General features: G+C 52.3%; 2 protein-coding genes across 2 annotated transcripts in view; both read right to left on the bottom strand.

Moving 5' to 3' along the window:
• Positions 1 to 2,667, bottom strand: part of Cfap65 (cilia and flagella associated protein 65) — a 47,753-nt gene extending 45,086 nt beyond the window's left edge. The window contains exon 1 of the mRNA XM_004662835.2: positions 1,969 to 2,667. The gene's annotated coding sequence lies outside the window, so the exon portion shown is untranslated. The remainder of the gene's footprint in view (positions 1 to 1,968) is intronic.
• Positions 2,668 to 13,926: 11,259 nt separating this feature from the next.
• Positions 13,927 to 20,530, bottom strand: Ihh (Indian hedgehog signaling molecule). The gene is made up of 3 exons (XM_004662919.3): positions 19,983 to 20,530; positions 17,338 to 17,599; positions 13,927 to 15,762 (listed from the first exon to the last, which is right to left on the bottom strand). Exons 1-3 carry the CDS (start codon positions 20,298 to 20,300, stop codon positions 15,104 to 15,106), a joined length of 1,239 nt encoding a protein of 412 aa, XP_004662976.1. The 5' UTR covers positions 20,301 to 20,530; the 3' UTR covers positions 13,927 to 15,103.
• Between the last annotated feature and the right edge of the window lie 909 nt (positions 20,531 to 21,439).

Genomic DNA, 21,439 nt, shown 5'->3' with positions numbered 1-21,439 from the left:
CATTCTTTCCATTCACATGCAGCCTTCATCCACAAAGTCACCAAACATGGCTTTGCCCATTCCTAGTTCATACAAACACCATGTTATTTAAACATGTCCAGAGACTGGGCTCAGCAGGTAATAACACTTTGCAAAACCTGCTGGCCCAAGTTCGATTCTCCAGTGCCCACATAAAGCCAGATACCGACAGTGGCACATGCATCTGGAGTCTGTTTGCAATGGCAAGAGTCCCTTGTGTACCCATTCTCTGTCCCTCTCTATCTCTCTACTGGCAAATAAATAAATATTTTAATTAATTAATTTGTTTGTTTGATTGATTGAGAGTCAGATACAGAGAGAGAATGGGCATGCCAGGGCCTCTAGCTGCTGCAAACAAACTCCAGATGGATTAACTGCTAAGCCATCTCTCCAACACAATAAATAGAGACTTTTGAAAATGTCTAGTAGCAGGCTAGAGAGATGGCTCAGCAGTTAAAGATACTTTTCGGCAAAGCCTGACAACCCAGGTTCAATTCCTCAGTACCCACATAAAGCCAGATGCACAAAGTGGTACATGCATCTGGAGTTTGCAGTGGTAGGAGGCCCTGGTGTGCTCTCTCTCTCAAGTAAATATTTTTACAAATACTAAATAAAGATCTAGTAGCTACATTTAAAAAGTAGAAGGAAATAGGTGAAATGAATATATATTATTAATGAATATCATATATATTATTTTATGGAACTCACTATGTAAAACACTATCACTTAATACTTAATTGACATTAAATTATTAATTAATAAGATATTTCACATTCTTTTTGTCCTGAATTTGAAATTAGGTGCTCATATTATACTCACAGTTCATCTCTGTTGAGCCTGCCTATACTTTAAGCACTTAATAGCTACATTTGCCTAGTGACTTAACATGGACAGCATTGCTCTAATACTGGGAAATAAAAAGAGGTAAATGAAAGCCAGGTGTGGCCTTTAATCCCAGCACTCGGGAGGCAGAGGTAGGAGGAGCACCATGAGTTCGAGGCCATCCTGAGACTACATAGTGGATTCCAGGTCAGCCTGAGCTACAGTGAGACCCTACCTCAAAAAAAAAAAAAAAAAAAACAGCAACAACAAAAAAAGTGGCAAATGAAGCCAGGTGTGGTGGTGCACACCTTTAATCCCAGCTCACTGAGTCTCACATTCCCTTTCTCATGCTCTCATTCATTCGTTCATTCAGAAAGCATTTACTGAGTGCCTATTACATAGGCACTGTTCTAGACAGGAGACAAGACAGGCAAGGCTCCTCCGACCTCCAGTTATAAGATGGATGTTCAGACAGAACCCAAGAAATACAAGCTGAAGTGGCTAAGAGGAGAGATATGTTACTTTTCTGCTGCTGGCTGCCTTCCACATCCTGCCCCCTATTCATTAATGTCCATGACTTCAGAGATTCAACAGAGAGCTCCTGCCTTAGGCCCCTGAAAGTCTCCACTCAACACATTGATCTATCACAGAGAGTGCCCAGAATATATAGAGACAATGGGGTAGAAAGGGCAAGCAGGTTTCAGCAAGGGATAGACGAAATTTTCTGTCTCCTCAAGCCTCAGTCTCCTTGCCTGTAAAATGGGTATTGTCCTGGCCTTTTGACAGTCAAAGTGGAGCCTTAGAGGGACAGGGGATTTCTAAAAGCACTCAAAATCTGTCACTATACCTAACAACCACCACTTCCACACTCGCATGCACTCCTCTCCCAACGACATTTCTGTAATAATTGTGAAGAGAAGGTGCAATCGTGGGTTTTTAGTTTTTTCAGTTTCTCCTAGCTTTCTTATCTCGAGAGGAAAAAGTTTCTGTAACACCAAACTTTCTTTATTTGCATAATTTCCGCCCACACAATACTCCCAAAGTAACCAATGGAATAACTGTAGGGAACCGAAGACGAAACGGGTAAAATAAAGAGAACAAAGCATACTTAGGAAATCAACGGCATACCTAGAGCTGCTTCTCCTTGAGTAATCTCATCCAAATCTCGGTCCCCCGGAATGTGCGAAGGGCACGGGGAGGACCCTGGCCACGACTTCCCGGAGGAGGCGGTCTCTCGGTACAGATCCCTTTCCTGCAGCTAGCTCGCCGGGACCCAACGCTCAGCACTCAAACAGCCGCCATGCAGGCGTCTCCGTAGAAACGGGACGCGTAGGACAGGGCGTCTCTCGGTATCCCAGGGCAACGACGGCAACCCACAGGAGCCAAGAGTCATAGAAAGCGAATGCGCCTCCCAGATGTTGTTTTGTGTTGTGTTTTGGGAGGGGGGGTTGTTGTAGTCGTTTTCGGTGTTAGGGATCAACTAAGGCTTCAAGCATTCTAGGCAAGCCCCTCACCCCACAACACTAAGCGACACCCCGGATCCCGCCGTGCAAATTTGATACCCGCCGTTCCCCGATTTTCTCTCTCTAGCAGCGACCGTGTCTCGTCCCAGTCCGGGCATGGAGAGCACAGGCCCCGGATGTCAGGGCGGCCCAGCAAGCATCACGCAGCCGCTGGTCAAGTCCGCAGGAGACTGCTTGCTGGACTCCATCTCCGCATGGGGCGTCAGCCTGGCCCACGTGGGTCAGAACCCCGTCCCCTGGGCTGGCCTCGTCCTCTTCAAAGCAGCTCGTTTGTAAAGGGGTTCCTTCCGCTGGCGAGCGGGCATGGAGAGAGGATGTCCGCGACGATCTCTATCAGCATTTCTTCTGCTCCGTCGCCGAGATAAATTAACCCTTTAGAAGGGAGTCAGAAGTCAATGTCCGGGGCTGCAGAGATGGTTTAGCGGTTAAGCGCTGGCCTCGGAAGCCTAAGGACCCTGGTTCGAGGCTCGATTTCCCCAGGACCCACGTTACCCCAGGCATGCTCATTTTCTCTCTCTCTGCCTCTTTCTCTCTCTGTCACTCAAATAAAAAAGAAGTTAACGTCTGAAGAAGTGGCTGCATGAGGGGTTTTGGAAGCCCAATTGTTCATGTGTTTGGCGTGAGCACTGAGCGAAGACTAGGCGGGTAAAGTCGAAGATTTCAAAGGTTCCAAGATTTCAATTCTCTCTCGATATATATATATCGATTGATCGAGGCAGGTTCTCGCTGTAGCCCAGGCTGATCTGGAATTCACTATGGAGTCTCAGGGTGGCCTCGAACTCACAGGGATCCTCCTACCTCTGCCTCCCGAGTGCTGGGATTAAAAGCGTGTGCTACGACGCTCACCTGCTATATATATGAAAATGGGCACACCAGGGCCTGTAGCCACTGCAAAGGAACTCCAGACGCACGCAGCACCATGTGCATCTGGTTTACATGGGTTTGAGGGAAGCAATCCTGAGTCCTTAGGGTTCTCAGCTAGGAGTCTTAACCACTAAGCCATCTCTCCAGCCTGAAGATTTCAATTCTTCCACAGTCAAAGATGCTTTGTTGCCTAGACAGTGAGCCCATTTCTTCTCAGAGTGAAAGGGGTGTGGTCTGGTTATGGGGAGAGGGCTAGAGTTAAGTCCAGAAAGTAAACTATCATTTTGAAGGGTTGAGATTGGCTTGTAAAAAGCTGAAGGTAGGGGGGAGGGAGGGTATTACCATGGGATTTTTTGTTTATAATCCTGGAAGCTATTAATAAAAATTTGAAAATATATATATATTTTTTAAAAAGCTACTCGGGTAGCCTGGGATGGCAAAGTGACCCGAGTCATCTTGGGAGATGACAGGGCAGGGAGGCAGGACTGGAGAGAAGGGGCAGGCCAAGGGGTCAGTTAAGTCATGCCAGCAAGATTAAGCCTGATATTTTCTTGGGATCAAGGAATGTGAAACTCACTGAGCGTTTCACAGGTTTTAACGGGATTCTCAGAATCTGAAAACCTGTACTTTGGACATGACGACTTTTATGTTGTTTAGAGTTTCTATAATGAGTTGCTTTGTGTTTTTCCTCAAGTTCTTTTTGAAATGCTTAGCCTGACTCAGCTGGACTTTGGGGACAAAGACAGGGACCTTTTCGTTTCCGGACCAAAAGAGAAATTAACAGCACTGACCGTAGAAACAAGGTTTGGCTGGAGACTTCAGGAATCCAGTAAGAAAACCCAGAGAAGGAAATAAAATTCCTAGTAGTTGTGCACACACTTGTCTCCTCACTGGGGGAGCCTCCCGCCAGAGTCCTTGTCTGTTCATGCTTTGGTGTATTTGTAGTTTGAGACAAGAAAGGAAATGATTCCTTCTATTAGCAGGGCCCTGTGGCTTGTGCTTCCACAGGATTCTAACTGCCTCTTGGAAGCTCTGCAGAAGTGACCTGAGCTGACATGAAGGGAACTCCCAGGGAGAGGCCTGCCTACTGGACTTTGCCCAGGACAGTGAATAGCTTAGAAAGAGGTTAGAAATGGCTAGGGATTGGTTATGAAGAGGAGGAAACAAAAGCCAGGCTTGCTTTGGAAGTCCCCTTCTCAGGAGCCTAGATCCTATGGGAGATAACAGGTGTTGGGTCCTGGTGGTCATGTCCTCCCTGGACCCACAGAGGCTAGCCTGGAAGCTGGGAATGGGGGATAAAGCACACTTTCGGTTTCAATGTCCTTGCTAAGTTCAAATATACTTGCTACGTTTTTGTTCTAAAGGTCTTCTCATCATGGCCCCAATCCACTGCCAGGAATAGATGATTCTGGACTGGCAAATCAGGCAGGCCTGGGGTTGATCATGACTGTTGTTTTTCTGGCTGTGTAGAAAGTCACATGATCATACTCTGCTTCAATTTCCTCATGTTTATTGGGGACAATTCTCCCCCCACCCCCACCCCCACCCCCGCTCTTTCTCTGTTTCCTTTTCTGTCTGCTTTTCTTGTTGTTGTTGTTGTTGTTGTTGGTATGTTTTGAGAGAGAGTCTCTTTTCTAGCTCAGGCTGAACTCAAACTTGCAATCCTCTTACTTCAGCCTCTATGGCTGGCTTTATCTGGGATAATTTCCCAAAGGCCATGTGAAGATTGAGTGACCAAGTATGTGTGAAGCAGTCAATAAACTTACAACACACACACACACACACACACACACACACACACACACACACACACACGACTCCTGAAGTGGAAGGTCTCTGTAAATATGTCATTCAGCTTCCTGGACACTTGTACCCCAGCTCCAAGGCTCTCTGCAGGACACTCTCCACACCTTCCTCCTCTTTTTCTCTAGCAAGGAGGCCGCCTTTCTGCACTGAGGAACAGGAAGCTGAAAGGGGCTGACGGTGTTCTGCTTGCTGACCAGTCTATAATCCAGACAGCTCCAGAGCTTATGGTTAAAAGGGCTGTTTCTCCACAATTTGAGGAGTTTGGGGTAGCCTGTTTTTCTCATTTCTATGATGAAATACTTGATTAAAAAAAAAAAAGGGTTTATTTTGGCCCCAGGTTCGAGAAGGGGCTGTCTGTCCTGGGGGAGGGGGCAGCACAGCAGAGCTCATGGCAGGGGAGGGTGTGCCTGGGACTCTTCCCATCTTGATGGACCAGGAAGCAGAGGAGGGGCAATGCTGCCTTTCTCCTTCCCCCCTTTTAGTCAGTCTGGCCCTCCAGCCCATGGGATAGTGCCAACCATATTCAAGGTGAGCCCTTCCCCCTCAGTCAGTCTTCTCTAGAAACACCCTCACAGACACACTCAGAGGTGTGCCTCCCAGGAGATTCTAAATCAAGTCAAGTTGACAAGGAAAATTAACTATCATAGCTGTCATACGGCACAAATTCAAATAAGAGAATTCCAACGTGCTTGGGACCAATATGTGCTTTTCTGAACTTTTTGAAAAATATGTTTGCTTCTCTATTTGACAGAAGAGAGAGAGAGAGAGAGAATGCATCAGGGTAGAGGGCCTCTTGCCACTGCAAACAAACTCCAGATGCATTGCCACATAGTGTAACTGGCTTTATGTGGGCTCTGTGTAATCAAACCCAGGACATCAGGCTTTGCAAGCAACCACCTTTAACTGTTGAATCATCTCCTTATACCCCTCCAACATGGACTTTTCTAATTTTTTTCTAGTAGGGCCTAGCTTCCCTAAACAATTTTCCCCTATAGCTGTCCTTTACCATACTGCAGCTTAGAAAGACATACTGACCAGTACTAATGGAATAGAGGGAAAAGAACATGAGATTTAATATGGAAATACTAAGCTTCAACTACTGGTTTCAATTTTTAAACTTTTATTACTTTTGAAAATATTTTAATTTATTCATTTATTCACAAAGAGAGAGAGAGGGAGGGAGGGAGGAAGAGAGGGAAGGAAGAAGACAGGGAAGAGTGGCATGTGCCACTGTGTATCTGACTTTACATGGGTACTGGGGAATCAAACCCAGGTCTTTAGGCTTTGCAGGCAAGTGCCTTACTGAGCAATCTCTGCAGCCCTGGTTTCAAGTTTTATTCTTTTTTTATTTTTTTAAATGTTTTATTTATTTATTTGAGAGTGACAGACAGAGAGAAAGACAGATAGAGGGAGAGAGAGAGAATGGGCACGCCAGGGCTTCCAGCCTCTGCAAACGAACTCCAGACGCGTGCGCCCCCTTGTGCATCTGGCTAACGTGGGACCTGGGGAACCGAGCCTTGAACCGGGGTCCTTAGGCTTCACAGGCAAGCGCTTAACCGCTAAGCCATCTCTCCAGCCCTGGTTTCAAGTTTTAATAGATACATGTCAGGCAGATTGTAAAGCCTCATTTTGTTTATCTGTAAAATGGGAACAGATATAAGTAGTGTTTAAAACACTTAACAAGTGGTAGATACAGGCACTGGATTTCTCAGAATGGGTACCAGTTGGCCTCAAAGCTGAAGCAGTGTCCTTGAAGCCCACTTTATATCCGGCCTTAAATCTTTAGTTCTTGGATCATAGGAGGGTCTGCGCATGTGATAGAGGACTGAGGGAGTAATCATGGCAGTGAAGGGTTCAGTCAGTGACTATTGACTTTTACTAATGGGTGCTAATGTGTTACCAGATATTGACGACCAGTGTGTTATATACACAATTGCAAGACAGTCTTGAGCACATGGCCCTGCCTCACCAGTTACTTCAACACAGAGCCTCTCAAATTTGAAGTCTCTGCATATTGATTCCTCTTCGTTGGCAGAATATTCACCACCACATCTCACTGCTTCCCATGCCACACTCCACCACCATCTCCTATTGGCTCTTCAGCTCCATACCAAGTTGAGAGGTGGCAGCACCACGGACAGCTCCACCAAAAAACCGCCATCCCCTTCCTCCTTCCATCTGCTTTCTAACTTCTCTTCCCCTACGCACCCCATCATCAACTCAGAAACCCCAAGGTATAAACGACATGAGAGCATCGTTGAGAAGACAGTGGAGCAGAAGAGTTAGGAAAGAGGCCAAGGGCCAGCCAACTGGATTTAACTCCAGCCCTGACTCTTATGACCTGTGAAGGTCCTGTTCATTCACTTCTGGAAGGTCCAGTCTCATCAGCCAACCTGGAAAACTATAACAGCTTCTTCAAAAGCTTGTGAAGCTTAAGTGAGATAAAAGACTTCACCATGTCTGGATCTGGGGAGATAGCTGTCAGTAAAGTGCTTGACATGCAAACAAGAGAACCTAAGTTCATTTCCCCAGAACCCCCATAAAAGATGAGTGTGGTGGCACAATCCTCTAATCCCAACACTGGGGAAGCTGAGGTAGGAGGACTGCCATGAGTTCAAAGCCAACCTGAGCTATAAGGTGAGGTGCAGGTCAGTCTTGGCTAGACTCAGATCCTGCTTCAAAGAAAAAGAAAAAAAAAAAAAAAGCAGGGCTGGAGAGGTGGCTCAGGGGTTAAGGCACTTTCCTACAAAGCCTAACAACTGGGGTTTGAGTTCCCAGTACCCACGTAAAGCCAGATGCACAAAGTGGCACATGTGTCTAGAATTCATTCTCAGAGGCTAGAGGTCCTGGTACACCCATTCTCTCTGTCTGTATCTCTTCTCTCTATCTCTCTCTGCTTGGAAATAAATAAGCAAATGAGGAAGACACCCAATGTTGATCTCTGGCTTCCACATTTATGTGCATGCACACTTGCACACACATGTGCACTTGCACACATATAAACACACAAAAAATGTCAGAACTGTTTCTAATTAGGACCTCCCCTCAAAAAAAGATTTGACTATCAGCAGAGATCCTACCAAAGAAACTAAAGACGGAGCTGGGAAGATGGCTCAGTGGTTAAAGGTGCATGCTTACAGAGTTTGACAGTCCAGGTTCAATTCCTCAGTACACACATAAGGCCACATGCATAAAGTGGCAAATGTATCCAGAGTTTGTGTTTGCAGTGGCAGGAGGCCCTGGTACACCCATATACCCCCTCTCTCTATTTCTCAAATCAATCAATCAATCAATAACTTCAAAGGGGGGGGGGCAAAAGGCCAAACACACATGTTTGAATCATTTGAGTTGGAGAGATATGTTCATCTGACCCTCCTTTTCCCTCCATTTCCATCTTCCCTGAGCTAAGTTCTTCCAGTATCTTCTCATGCCTCCCCTCCAGGTGAAGATGAAACACCACACCTTCCCCACCCTCACCAGGGCTCCATATGTAAAAGCCTTGCAGCTAAATCATAGCAAAGACCTCAGGAAAGATCTGGGGAGATGGCTCAGTGGTTAAACGTGCTTGCTATGAACTCGAGGTCAGATTCCCAGAACCCACGTAAAGCCAGAAACAGTGGCACATTTATCTGTAGTCCCAGTGAACCTATGACAATGGAAAGTGGAGTCAGGAGAATTCCAGCACTCACAGACCATCCAGTCTGACATTTGCTATGGCAAACGACAAGGGAGACTCTGTGCCAAACAAGGTGTTTGTTCCTTCTCTCTCTCTCTCTCTCTCTCTCTCTCTCTCTCTCTCTCTCTCTCTCTTCACACACACACACACACACACACACACACACATATACACCACACAGAGTTGATAACTTCCTAAGTCCCTGTTCCTTCTCTCTGATCTCTATTGTGGCTTGCATCATCTAAGAAGTTAATCCAAAATGTCAAATTGCCAAGCAACCATTTCATTTTGCTTATGGTTTTGTGGGTTAGGAAGCCAGGATCCATCCAGGAAATTCTTACTTGGGATGTCACCCCTAGTTGCAATACTATATTGATTAGGGCTGCTTTTAGCTTTAGGGTGTCCTAAATGGCACACTCATGTGGCTGACAGCTGTTAAGGAGCTCAGCTAAACCATGGATGAGAACACCTACCTCTAAGTCAGGTGGAGCTTCCCAGGCATATTTTGAGCTACTCTCAGATCAGACCCTTTCCTAAGGAGTATCAAAGAATTTGTGCACATGTATTTTTTTAAAATATATTCATTTATTTATTCATTTTATTTGTTTGAAAGAGAGAATGGGTGCACCAGGTCCTTCAGCTGCCGCAAACAAACTCTAAACACATGTGCCACTTTGTGCATCTGGCTTACGTGGGCCCTAGGGAATCAAACCTGGATCCTTTGGTTTTGCAGGCAAGTGCCTTAACTGCTAAGCCATCTCTCCAACCCTGTGCAGTGTCTTAAGACCCTATCTTGGCTTCCCTCACAACGCGTAGAACATGACTGATCCAGGACCGCTTTCTGTAACAGGGAGCCATCCACTTCGGGCTTTACAGATTCTTTACATCATGTTTGGGAGTTATCAGCTCTCACCCTCCTAGCTTCAGGAGGCCTTGCAAATGTCCTTAATCTTCTGATCCTCCAGTTTTCAACTCCCATGTGTTGGGATTACAGATGCCTGCCACTACATCTGGTTTACGTGATGTTGGGGATCAAACCCAAGGCCTCGTGCATGCTAGGTAAGTGCTCTACAAACTGAGCTACAACCTTAGCCAAGAGGGGTCTTAAAGAGGCCATGGATAGGGACAATCTAGGGAACAAATGTTCCCCAAACAGATGGAAGGTCCCTGGGTCCCTGCCCAGCTGGGGTGAATGCATGCGTGCGAAGCAGCAGGTGTGGCTCGGGGCGGTGTAGCACGTAGGGCTGGGCAGCTATCTACCCAAAGAGGCTTTATCGGATCCTGGCTGGCCAGATTCAGCTCTAGGAACAAAGAGCCTTTGAGAACCAGGCTAGGGTGTGGGACGTGGGGCTGAGCCCCAGGAGGTACAGCCACGCAGAGGCAAGAGGGCGCAGTGTAGGAGAGCTGCCACTACTGGGGGTTTTTACCTGCACAGGGGCACCTTCTGGAGTGAGAAGTAAAGTCTATGCTCTCCCTCACAGACCTCCGTTTCTGGAGTCCACCCTGTTTGGAAGGCTGCTCTGGACACTTCACATCAGACCCTTGTCTCTGCTCCTGCCCCCAACAACAACCCCTCCCACGACCCATGTCCTAGCCTTTCTTTCTGGCACTTTTAGCCCCAATTGCCCAGCCACCTTGAGTCCCTGGGCATGCCCTGAACCTTCTCTCCATGCATTTGCTCCTGAGGATCCATTTACCCAAACAACTCATGGCTCTGAAGACCCTATGCTTTTCAGTGGAAGGTGCCTATTTCAAGTTCCCTCCATAGGACCCCTGGTACAAGCAGTAAGACCACCACCTGAAGAGATGTTACTTTGGACTCACTCCTTCCCAACACAGGGCTACCAACTATCAAAAGCCTCCCATGGGTGCTAAGGGAAAGGAATGCAAGCCCATATGGCTTCCAAAGAGCATTCCCAGTGTCGCTGGGGTTTTCCAAACAAAAAAGGAGGTGGCAGGTACTACTTGGGCTGTGGTCTTGCAGAGAGGCCCCAGTGAAGATAAGAATGGGAGCCTAAGTGTACTGGGTCCCCCTCTGAGGGATGGCCTGTCTAGACAACGCCAGAGATCCCACAGCCAGTTCTCCCACTTTGTTTCCTGGACTCCAACTCCAGGTCTTGCTGCTATCATAGCTTCCCCCATGATTGGTGAGTTTGGACATAGGGAGCCACTCTGAATTCTTTCCCTGCACAAAATTTACGTGTTGGGGGATGGGAAGATGGCTCAGTGGTTGGAAGGTGCTTGCTTGCAAAGCCTGATAGCCTAGGTTCAATTCCCCAGTCACCCACGTAAAGCTGAACAGGCATTTGTTTGCAGTGACAAGAGACCTTGGCATATCCTTATGTGCACGTGCATGCGTGCACCCTCACACACATACACACAAAATGGATATATAAATAAACTTAAAAAAAATTGTGTTAGGGGCTGGAGAGATTGCCCAGTGGTTAAGGCACTTGCTTGCAAAGCCTGAAAGTCTGGGTTCAATTCCCCAGTATCCACATAAAGCCTGATGCACAAAGTATCATGTGCATCTGGAGTTCATTTGCAGTAGCAAAAGCCCTGGTGTGCTAATTCTCTCTCTCTCTCCTTGCAAATACATTTTTAAAAAAATATATATGTTGGGGGCTGGAGAGATTGCTTAGTGGCTATGGCATTTGCCTGCAAAGCCAAAGGACCCAAGTTTGATTCCCCAGGACCCACATAAGCCAGATGCACAAGGTAGCACATGCATCTAGAGTTCATTTGCAGTGGCTAAAGGCCCTGGTACACCCATTCTCTCTCTCTCTCAAATAAATAAATAAAAATAATAAAATATTTTTAAATGTGTTGGAAGTGTAACTCCCAAATGCAACAATGCTCAGAGGCAAGACCTGTAAGAGTGGTCAGTTATGAGGACTGCCTGTGGTCAGGAGTTAATGCCCACGTGCTTGGAGCGGATAGTTGCTGAGTGAGTTCCTGATGCAATGATGTTTCCAGCTGCCTTCCTTTTGCTGTCTCATCGATGGTGGTGCGGCACCTTGCTGGGGGATGCCGCTGCCTCAAGAACTGAGTGATACATTATCCCAGCTGTGGTATTCTGTTTGGCATCACTAAATGGATTAAGACAGGAGCAGGAATGACCGCAGGGACAGAAGGAGCCTGGAGAGTCCCTTGAACCCAAACAGACTAGCCTCCAGCAACAACGAGGGGATATTGGTATGGGAAACCCCTGGACCCTGGTTCCTATTACTTGAATATCTACAACCGGCCATCTTGCTTCTGACGCCGTGGCCATTTCCTCAGTCCAGGTCACCTACGTCCTTCCCCAGTTAATGGACTCCCTGCTTCCCCAGCTGCCTCCCTCCATGTCCCCTCCATACTGCAGCCAGAGGAGCTTTTGGACATGTTCTGCTTGTGAGCCTTCCCCCCACCATCTCACCAGACTGTATGATCTGGAGTATGTTCTCATCTGGAAAATAGCAACAGTAGAGCAAATACCACACAGGTGTATAAGAAAACCCCAAGCTGGGGAGGCGGCTCAGTCACTAAAGTGGTTGCCTTACAAGCATGGAGAACTGAATTCAATCTCCAGAACACACAACACAGTTGTCGGGTGTGCTGGTGTGCACCTGTGATCCCAGCACTGGGGGCTGGGGGAGGGCAGAGTCAGTAGGATCCCTGGAACTTGCTGGCCAACCAGTCTAGCCTAATTGATGAACTCCTGGCCAATGACAGAACCGGTTTTAAAAAGGTGAGTGAGGGCTGGAGAGCTGGCTTAGCAGTTAAGATGCTTGCCTGCGAAGCCTAAGGATCCAGGTTTGATTCCCCAGGGCCCACATTAGCCAGATACACAAGGTGGCACATGTGTCTGGAGTTTCCTCTGCAGTGACTAGAGGCCCCGCCGTGCCTGTTTCTCTCTCTTTCTCTCTCTCGTGGATAAATAAAAATAAAATATGAAAAAATGTGGGTGATATTCTGAGGAATGACACCCAAGGTTGTTTTCTGACCTGCACACACACACACACACACACACACACACACACGTATGCTAAATTGGCTCCTGAGAATAAAAGTCTAGAATAACACCTATCCATAGTTAGCCTTCTTCTTAAAAATTTATTTTATTATTTATTTGAAAGATGGAGAGAGAGGGAGGGAAAGAGAGGGTTGAGAGATATATAGAGAGAATGAATGGGCATGCCAGGGTCTTCAGTAGCTGCAAACAAACTCCAGATGCATGTGACACCTGGCGCATTTGGCTTACATGGGTCCTGGAGAATCAAACCTGGGTCCTTTGGCTTCGCAGGCAAGCGCCTTAACCACCAAGCCATCTCTCCAGCCCCAAATAGCCTTCTTTAGATTATCATTACAGCCTGAGGGGACCTACAACAGACTCCAAGGGCAAAAGACCCTGACACACGTGCAAATAAATAAATAAATATAAATAAAAGGCTTGAAAAATGTAGGTCACTTGAGGTGTGACTTTGAGGGATACATCTTAGTCCCCAAACTTTTTTGCTCCTTCCTAACTGTCATCAGGTGAGTATTTCTGCTCTACCCTGTTCTCATCTGCAAGAGATTCAGAGCAACCATGAAGCTCTTAAATGAGTCATGAGCCAAAATAAATCATTCTTTCCTTAAGTTGTTTTCCTCAGGTGTTTTCTCCCAGGTATGAAAAACGAATTAACATATATAGCCCATTTGTCACGTTTGGGATATTTGTAAAAAAAAAAAAAAAGTTTCTGGGTCTTTTTATATTTTTCAAGGTAAGGTCTCACTCTAGCCCAGGCTGACCTTGAATTCACTATGTAGTCTCAGGCTGGCCTTGAACTCATCATGATCCTCCAACTTCTGCCTCCCAAGAGCTGGGATTAAAGGCACATGCCACCATACCCAAGAGAGAATGAGAAAGAAAGAGAGAGAATGGGCACACCAGGGCCTCTAACCACTGCAAACGAACTCCAGATGCATGTGCCACTTTGTGAATCTGGCTTTATGTGGGTACTAGGGAATTGAACTTGGGTCATTAGGCTTTCCGGGCAAGCGCCTTAACTGCTGAGTCATCTCTCCAGCCCAGTTTCTGGGTCTTGAGTGAGATGTTTGAAAGTAGAATACTGGATGTGAAGTCAGGTATCTCCTTTAAACAAGCTGTTCAGGTCATTGTGAGGTTTGACAACTGCCAGCTTACTGACCTCTCACTTATCCAAGACGTCAGAATGGGCCACAGACAACCGTGAATACCACAGAGTCTTGTCATTTCATGGTCCATTACGAATAACAAAGTGTCTGAAACCCAGGCCTTGAAAAGAATCAGAGGAGGCAAGAGAATGACCTTGGCTAAGGCACAATGCCGTGGCTCCAGGTGCGCGACGTGACCATGGGCTAGTTAGCTCAGCACTCTCCCTGCACCAACCATGTTTAGGGGCGATCTGATCAAAGGCCCTGCTCAGCTCTCAGCTGCTGGGTGGGAAAGGATCTGCAGAAGGGATGGGAGCTCTGAGGTGTCTTTGGGGGAAGGGACCAAAGAGGGAGGCAAGCTCTAGACCCACCTGCCCATGACTCCACACCGCTGCGTATAGTCTCTTCTCAGCATCCTGGACTCGAAACTCTAACAACTTAAATAATTTTATTACAAAAGGAAGGAAAGACCAAAACATTCCCAAAATTCTCCCATGGGCATCCCACTCCATGCCAATAAATAAGGTGGGGGAGGCTGATGGAGGAGGTGGGGAGGGTCATGGTTCAGCAGAAGAGGGAGCTTAGCCTGGGCAGGGGTGGCAAAGACATCCAGGCCTCTTCCCCAGTCCCAGGCACTGTGGTCACATTGGCTGGGACAGAGAACTCTGCCCACTGACAGTTTCAGGATATCTGGAGGAGTGTGGCCAGTAGGGGGAAGTCATGCCTCAGGATGGCCAGACTGGCTATGGCCTTCTCAGGTCTGGGAGGCAAAGAGTCCAGCCAGCTCCCTGCTGGCTCCCAGGGAATCTAGCAGCATCAACTGAGGTGCAAGCCTGCCTATGGGCAGACTCTCTTCATATTGCGATCTGTTACCAACAGTGAAGTCACAAACCCAGAGTAAGCAATCCAAAGACAGATGGATTGGGCCCCAATCCCCATGGGGCGGGGGGCAGGGCATGAAAAATCGCAGTGAGAGCTGGCTGGGTCTGGATGGCTCAAGAAAGAAAAATAAGAGCTCACCACCCCCTCACCAGTTCAGCTTGCAGCTCTACCACTACAACAAGGTAGGGGTGGGAAACTTGGCATTGCCCAGTCAAGTCTCAATAAGGTGTCACCACTCTGGAGCAGAGGATGGGAACCAGTATCCTTAGCTCAAGTGCTTTCCAGGGTCCAAGGCCTCCTGGCAAAGCCTTTAGATCCAGCACAGCCATTCTGGGAGGGCAATGGTGGAGTCCTCTCAGCTTCCTGCCCCAGACATACCCAGTGGGTGAAAACTGCTCTCTTCTAGCAAGAGACGTCCTAGGCGGTAGAGCAGCTGAGGGTACCAGTGTACACCCTCACTCAGAGTCCAGCTGCCCCATGCCAAGCTGGGAAACAGTCGCAGGGGCCAGAAGGCCAACTGAGCCAGGTGGTGGTCAGCCACAGCTGCAAAGCAGGAAGCGACCACATCTTCTACCACCAACGTCCCATGCCTTGTGAGTGGAGCGTAGGCTCCAAGGGCCACATGCGTGGAAACAGCCACTACCTGGGCAGGTTGTAGGCCTGGCACCCCTGCCACCAGCACATACTGGCCAGGCTGTACATGGCTGGCAAACGTGGCCCGGTAGTGGGCTGCTGGCTCTGTGTGGTTGTCAGCGGTGAAGAGCAGGTGAGCAGGCGTGAGCTCCAGGCGGCGCGGGGGATCCTGGGTCTCGATGACCTGGAAAGCCCTCAGCCGGTTTGGCTCACGGTCCAGGAAAATGAGCACTTCACTGAAGGTGGGGTTCCCATCCTCCCCCATGGCCAGCACCCGGTCTCCCGGCCTTACAGCTGACAGGGACACCCGAGCTCCAGTCTCCAGGCGCACGTGGGCTCCAGCTGGGAAGCAGCCACCGGTCTTGGCAGCAGCAGAGTGCTCTGTGGGGAAAGAGGACATGAAGGTGTTACTGAGGGGAAACTCACATTCCCAGGCGCGGTACCCCTTTGGTAGCCAACCTAGCCCAGTCAGAGGTCCTCTTGCGCCCAGAGAGAGCACTGTGGCCAAATCCAAATCGGTGACCCTCTCTTCCCACACGTGTATGAACCTACCCTAACCCACGCCATGATCCTCGGCCCTTCTCTGCAGTGCAGACCTTTGCACACTGAGACTCCAGGGCCAGGTGATGCCCCAATGTGCTCCCATGCCAACAGTGCCACAACGCAGCCAGCTGAGGCCATTGGTTAGTTATGGCCTGACCCCAGGAAAGCTGTTGGCCCGCCGAGAGGACCAACCGCTTAGCTCCTCTTGAGTCTAGATGGCCTGCTCTACCCCTTTGCTCAAATCCTTTCAAGAACTGGCTCTCCGACACTGGCACCTGAGTTCTGCGACAGAGCTGGCCCTTTGAGTCTGTGGAAGGGGAGGGAAGGAAAGGCTAGACCATGGAGCAGACATAGACTCCTGGGGTTAGCTCAGAATGAGTGGACAGGGGCAGCTCAAGGACAAGGACAAAAACGTCATCTTCAAGTCATGAGCTGATTCCTTGTGCAGTGACAGGGTGCAGTGGCATCAGCAGGTGGCGTGGAGAAGTGTTTGGGGGTCAGGGCTAATGAGTGGCAGTGACCACTGGGGAAGCTGGTCTTGGCCAGTGTCTGCAGGTGGAGGTGAATTGAAGTGCACAGAACTGAATCAGGTGGTGAGATCACCTCTGTGAAGTCAGGTGGATCACGACTTCCAAAAAGCAGGGCTGGTGTCAGGGTGCAGGGTCTATAAGTGCAATTACTGTGTGGTGCCCATGTGGAGGACTGGGGGGGGGGGGCTCCCGGGAACCGTGTGAAGCATCCATGAGTGGAGTGGGTTCAATGTATGCAACAAGAACACTGATGAGACTTGGGGAGGAGGGGCGAGGCTCCATTGCCTGCCAGGGCTGAACAACAAGGCGGCCAATCTGGGAAAATCCACTTTATTAAGTAAGTCCACTTTGTTTATTACGGCTCTTATGGCTAGCTTTACCCCAAAATGTTCAGTTTCGGGGGTTGGGGGTGGGAACGCCTGCGCCCCCTGGGAGGCCTGACCTGCAGCTGGCTGATGGGTTCTGAATCTCTGGGCGCCTGGCCAGGCAAAGTGGTTGCCTAGACACCCTGGGACCCCGGGCCCCACCAGGCCTTGTTCTGCACGGGCCTGGAAGGGGAAGGGGTGGGGGAAGGCGGCGGTGCCTGAGCGCCCGGCTTCCTCCATCTCTCTTGCACTTCCTGTTGCAGGCTCGGGGGACAGGCCCTGTCTTCCTAGGCTCTTGCCACGACACTACCAGACTTGGGAGGAGCAGGCAGTCCAGAGCAGCTGTGGGGAGCGCCGCCGCCGCCGCCGCCGCCGCCGCCGCGGAAATCCTCTTCCCCCGTGTCCCCGCCTCCATGCCCCCGAGGGCATCTTCACCTTCTTGGCCCTGGTGGGCCTCGATCTGCCTGCCCACGCCCTGCGGCCCCGGCCCCGAGCCCAGCCCCCCGGCAGCGGCTCACCGGACTTGACTGAGCAATGCACGTGGGCCTTGGACTCGTAATACACCCAGTCGAAGCCGGCCTCCACGGCCAGGCGCGCCAGCAGTCCGTACTTGTTGCGGTCACGGTCCGAGGTGGTGATGTCCACCGCGCGGCCCTCGTAATGTAAGGACTCCTCTGAGTGATGACCGTCTTCGTCCCAGCCTTCGGTCACGCGCAGCTTCACGCCGGGCCACTGGTTCATGACGGATATGGCCAGCGAGTTCAGACGGTCCTTGCAGCGCTGAGGGAGAGAATGTGAGCGCAGTTAGGGGCAGGAGCCAGCTCCCGGGCAGGTGCCAAGCCGCAACCCCCTCTTCTCCCACAGTACCCACTGGACGGGCAAAACCCAGGAGGGCAAAACCCGTCCTTCCTTAGGAACAGAGGATTCTGAAGTGTGCCCCCCCCCCACACATTCTTTCCACCTAGGAGTTCCCAGGAAACATGGTGCCACAAAGGTGGCGGGCACCTGGAATCACGCACCCTCTCCAATAAGTGGAGTTCATCTTCCCTGCTCTGGCATTTGGTTCCTCCTCTGGGTGGGGAGGACACACTTTTCCAGCTCGGGGGATCCCTGAGTCCCGCCTAGGCACAGGGTGGGCCCGCGGGCAGGGAAGGAGGGAGCTGACTGCCTGCGGGCGGACCTGCCAGGCATGCAAGGCCCAAGATGCCCAGTAGGTGTCACCGCAGCCTCAGGGCTGAAGCCCCGGGACCACGAGCCCAGTAAGCACACAGCAGGTGCAGACAGCACTCACGGCATGGGGCTGGGGGTGTGTGGGAGGGAAATCCCAGGCCTAATCGGCTCTCCTGAGCACCGTCAAGCATTCCTACGGAGACCCGATTAAAACCCCAAGCCCGTGCGCGCTGGCCGCAGATACAGCAAGGCAGGAACTCTGAAGCTGGCGGGCCGGCCAGTAGTAACATGACCACCACCCAACAACTGGGGGAACGTGGACGATCTTCCTTTTCAAGGGGCTTGCAAGCTCTCCGCACCTTCACGAGGGTGCGTTACCCCTAGTTGGGGAAGGGACCCGGGAAACGGAGCCCTTGATCTCCCAGAGCTGGCTCCATATCTTCACCATCTCCGTAGAAAAGCGCCCCAGTGAAGGACAGGCAACATCTTGGGTCTTCCCTGCCTCTCCCCGTGCCTGGGTCCTTAGAGCCCAAGGGACCTTGGGTGACAAAGGGAAAGGGGCGGGGCGTCCACCTATAGGGAAAGGGGCCTTCTATCAGTCCTTGACTCTGAGGTGGGGGGGCGCCAGGTGTGGGCAGCCCCCACCCGCCCCATGTGGTCGGGCCCCACAGACCCTTGGACTCGGCCTCCCAGGAGTTAACCGTGACTACAATCTAAGGTCTGGCCTGGCCGTCCTACGAGTCGCACGGCCTGGCTTGGGGGCGCTTGCAGTCAGGAGAGGTAGCTCCGCGTGCCTCTCCTTGATCCTTGCCGTCCAGCCTCTAGCCCCCAGGCGTATGTCCACCCCATCGGGCCAGCTCCCGCCCATTTCTCCCTCTCTGCTCCCTCCTTCGGGTGCAGAGCCTGGGCGCTCGCTGTCAATGATTGCCCAGCCTGTGGCCCGGATCCTTATCTGCATTCCTCGGCGCCCAGCCCGGCCCGGCCACCAGCCAACCTTCGGCCCCGACATCGGCCCGGCCAGCCCAGGCGCCAGGACGCATGCTGAAGGCCGTGGTTCAGCTGCTCTTCCTAAAGAGTTTAGAAAGCCGGCCGCCTGTTTGCGAAGGAAAGACCCGAAGGGGCCCCAGAGGAAAGGGGCGTAAGTCTCTAACGCACCGGGCTTCAAGGGAAGGAAGTTTGCGCCCTTGCGCTCTGGCGGAGCGCCGGTCGGGCTCTGGGCATGCAGCGACAAGAGTCAGCTCTGCTCCCTTCCTCCCTAGGCATTCCTATTTCTATGTGCAATCCTTCCCGACCCTGCCACCAAGCCCAAGGATCCCCCAAGTTTCAATCCCAGAGTCCGAAGGGTTGGGCTCTCCATCCTTTAACCACGACCTCACCGCTCAGCTCCAGCCACAGACACTTGAGCTCGCCCAGCGGGCTCCCTTTCCCACCTCCGCTTCCCGGCTCAACTCTTCCCTGTGGTTCCCTAACCCCAGACCCAGTCTGGATGTTGGTCCAGGAGAGGGCAGCGCAGGGAACGACAGCCTGCGGGGAGGAAAAGCCATTGGGCCCCTTGCGCCCAGAGCTTCTCCGCTTGGGGTGCCAAACGGCTTCGAAATGACCTGGGAGCCGCCGGGAGGAATGTTGGGCCGGGAAGGACCGCGCGGGCCCGGGGGCGCACGAAGGCAGTCGGGGCGAGGTACCTTCGGGGGCCGCGTCGGACTTGAGCCGCCAGCACTCTGGGGGCAAAGAAGCCCGCCCGCCAACCTGCCGGGTCTGTGGGGCCTGGCAGCCCGGAGCTCTTTCCAAAGACTCCGGGCAGGATCGGGGATGATGACACCCCCTCTAGGATCCCTGGCTTGTCCCGGTCTAGGGCAGAAGACACCCTTGCTTGGCGAGAGGGGCAGGTGCCAAGGGGCGTGCCAGGCAGTGGAGAAGAGATGCCAGGCGGCAGAGTAGGGCTGGGCAGGTGATGGTGCTTCGGTGGCGCGCTGGGAGGACGGAGGGCGCTCACCTGTGTCATGAGGCGGTCTGCACCCGTGTTCTCTTCGTCCTTGAAGATGATGTCTGGGTTGTAGTTGGGGGTGAGCTCCTTGAAGCGCTCCGAGCTGCGCGCGATCTTGCCTTCATAGCGCCCGCTGGCGCCCAGGGTCTTCTCGGGCACGTTCGGGCTGAATTGCTTGTAAGCGAGCGGCACAAGTTTGCGTGGCGGCCGCCGGCGGCTGCCCACCACCCGGCCCGGCCCGCAGCCCCGCGCCGCGGGCACCACCACCGCCAGCAGCAACAGTAGCAGGCAGAACCGCAGTCGGGGCCGGAGCCAGGCGGGAGACATGGCCGGGTAGCCCGGGAGAACGGCGGGCGAGGGTGCCTGGTGGACTGATGGGTGGGCGGGTCGGTGGGAGCGCTGCGGGGGTTCAGGCGTCGGGGTGGCTCCGGGGGACTCCGGGCGGGGGCGCCATGGGCAGCGCAGCGCGGCTCGAGGCCGGCGGGACTCAGGTGCGGGGCGGGGGGCCGGGGCCCTGGCTGGTGGCGGCGTGCTGTCCCCCTCGGCGCCTTGACTCTGAGCTGCCCGGCTCGCCGGCCGCCAATAAATAGGCCGGCCCGTTTGTTTTGGCAACGCGGCGGCGGCGGGGGGCGGCGGGCGGCGGGGCTGCGGGCCGCCGGGCTGGGCAGGGCTGGCCGGGGCCGCCGGGCTGGAGGGACCCGCGGTTAGCACCCCGGCCCGGCGGTCAGGCGGCTCGGGCGGAGCGGGAGCTGCTGCCGTCTGCGGCGCAGCCCGGGGTCGAGTGAGAGGGGAAATGGAAGAGATCCGGGCTTGGGCCCCGCGCAGACCGCACCCTACCCATGTCCCTGCCTCCTGCGCGCTCGACAGCGAACCTGCAGCCAGGGCCGCCCAGCCTCCTCCCCCTCGGGCGGGCGCGCGGGCGGCCCCGCCGCTAGCCAGCCCTCGTCCCGCGCGCTCCGGGGCCGCGCGTCCGCCAGCCCGCTGCCCTCCGCGCCCCCTGAGCTCCGCCGTTCGCCTTCCCGACGCGCCCCACCCCGCCCTCGTCTCGCCTCCCGGGCTCCTCGCGGCTCCGGGGAGCCCCGCCAGGCGTAAACCTCCGGGACAGGAGATGCCACCCCCACGGAGACCGCAACCCACGGCGCAACCGGACGCAAGGGGCGGGGGACAGTGGCCGGACCGCACCGCCGCCTACGGTGTCCCCTGCGGAGAAGCCAACCCAAAATGCAGGAGGACGTTCCTAACGTGGTGCTGCTCCACCCCAGCTCAGGCAGCGCGTCCTCGTCTTGGGGGACTTGGGTTTTGTATTGACCGGGTGAACCCCCCCCCCCCACCTGCTGGATGTGAAACTGGGGTGGATGGGTGGGAAGTGCGGTCCCTTCAAGAGTCACACAGGGGTTCCTGAGTTGGAAACACTGCTAAAAGAAGCAAGACGAAGGCTCAAAGAGATAGGCCAAGATTAAGAGAAG

The sequence above is a fragment of the Jaculus jaculus genome, chromosome 4 (genome assembly GCF_020740685.1).
Source record: "Jaculus jaculus isolate mJacJac1 chromosome 4, mJacJac1.mat.Y.cur, whole genome shotgun sequence".
In the NCBI taxonomy this organism is placed as follows: domain Eukaryota; kingdom Metazoa; phylum Chordata; class Mammalia; order Rodentia; family Dipodidae; genus Jaculus; species Jaculus jaculus.
The sequence above is the reverse complement of the archived record's forward strand: the minus strand, read 5'-3'. Positions and strand labels throughout refer to the sequence as shown.

Coding starts and splice junctions, on each gene's coding strand:
- Ihh (XM_004662919.3), bottom strand. CDS start 20,300: ATGTCTCCCGCCTGGCTCCGGCCCCGACTGCGGTTCTGCCTGCTACTG. Junction 17,600..19,982: donor CAGACCGCCTCATGACACAG/GTGAGCGCCCTC, acceptor TCTCTCCCTCAG/CGCTGCAAGGACCGTCTGAA. Junction 15,763..17,337: donor GCATTGCTCAGTCAAGTCCG/GTGAGCCGCTGC, acceptor CTTTCCCCACAG/AGCACTCTGCTGCTGCCAAG.